The following is a 1,379-nucleotide window of genomic DNA, read 5'->3' as shown; positions in this document are numbered from 1 at the left end:
ATAAATTTTGAAGAGTGAAATGTAATAACTTAGTTGTAATCGTAAGACTTCCTTTTGAGGGATTATAAACACTTCATACACCTACCCTTTATAAACTAATTTTAAGAGCGATTTTTACACAAACTAGCTGTTACACTCAGACAGCATTTCCAACCTGCTCAATCGACATTATTGGACATAGTTCATGATAGAATCTTGGAAATTAGGCCATAATTAAGAAATCTCTGTTTTAAGATTTAACTTCAAAATACATTTTGTGTGCTCGTCGAAAGTAAATATATATCATCTACTTTACTCCTTTGTCCGTATAGCTTTTCGAAGATATTATTAAAGTAAAAAATAATTTTTTTCATATAAAATAGGATTTGTTTCCTCCTTTCTCATCCATTCACTCTTCAGTAGTGATTTTTTTAATAATCATTACATGTATAATATGTCAAATTAAGGCATATGAATAATGCTTGTAGTACAAAGCCGAATCCAAATGGACACACGGCGCCTCGGGGACACACGGCACCTCAGTATTGGCTGAAGCGCTGTGGGCCCGACGTGGCAGGCACCTCGACATTGTGTGTCCATTTTGGACACGGCTTTGTACCCGTAGCACAACCGTAAGGCATATAAAGCTAGCGGAAGATTCTTAATTTCTTAGACAGGGTTGTTGCCCATTTTGGTTTGGGCCAGGCTATCTTGAGATTTTAAGCTTATTTGCAATTGAGCCCATAATCTCAAGGGTATGTAGCCCAAGTAGGAATGCCAGTTTCAATCCTAAAAAGTACTAAAGAATAAAAAAAAAAAAAAATTATATATAAAATAATCTACCACTGGTGAGTTTTTTACTATTCTTAGTGTCCTAATAAATAAATAAAAATTCTACATAAGTAAGAGCCTCAAGTAGTTAGCATATAGATAGTTAGGTTCTTGGTTACAATTACCTTAAAAACAACTACCTATGATTTTTTTCCTAGGTTTCTGGTTCACCTCTCTGTCTGAACGAGAAAAAATATATATATAAAAGGCTCTGCAAGCAATCTTCAAAACACCAACACAAAATGACCAAATCAATTTATCAATCTTTAGCACTTACTTTCTTGTCCTTCCTGTTGCTGTCTCCTTCATCAGCACATGACAAGAAATTGCCTGATGTTGATTTCAAGGGAAGTTTCTCCACAGTCTATGCTTTTGGCGACTCGTACACAGATACGGGCAATGCTAAGTTTCTCGGAGGCTTCAATGCCTCAGTCGATGCCAAAAACATCCCATTAGAGAAGTTGAAATCACTAGCACTGGGAACAGTCGAAGCACTAGGAGGAAATCCTACGGGTCGATTGTGTAATGGCAAACTCGTGGTTGATTTTCTTTGCGATGCACTTTCTCTA

At 36.3% G+C, this 1,379-nt stretch overlaps 1 protein-coding gene across 1 annotated transcript in view; it reads left to right on the top strand.

Moving 5' to 3' along the window:
• The first annotated feature begins 1,052 nt into the window (after positions 1-1,052).
• The window catches only part of LOC111376349, a 1,933-nt gene continuing 1,606 nt past the window's right edge, over positions 1,053-1,379 (top strand). The window contains exon 1 of the mRNA XM_022999305.1: positions 1,053-1,349. Coding sequence (XP_022855073.1) covers positions 1,053-1,349 — 297 coding nt within the window. The remainder of the gene's footprint in view (positions 1,350-1,379) is intronic.

Source organism: Olea europaea, unplaced genomic scaffold (assembly GCF_002742605.1).
Source record: "Olea europaea var. sylvestris unplaced genomic scaffold, O_europaea_v1 scaffold1492, whole genome shotgun sequence".
In the NCBI taxonomy this organism is placed as follows: Eukaryota; Viridiplantae; Streptophyta; class Magnoliopsida; order Lamiales; family Oleaceae; genus Olea; species Olea europaea.
The sequence above is the reverse complement of the archived record's forward strand: the minus strand, read 5'-3'. Positions and strand labels throughout refer to the sequence as shown.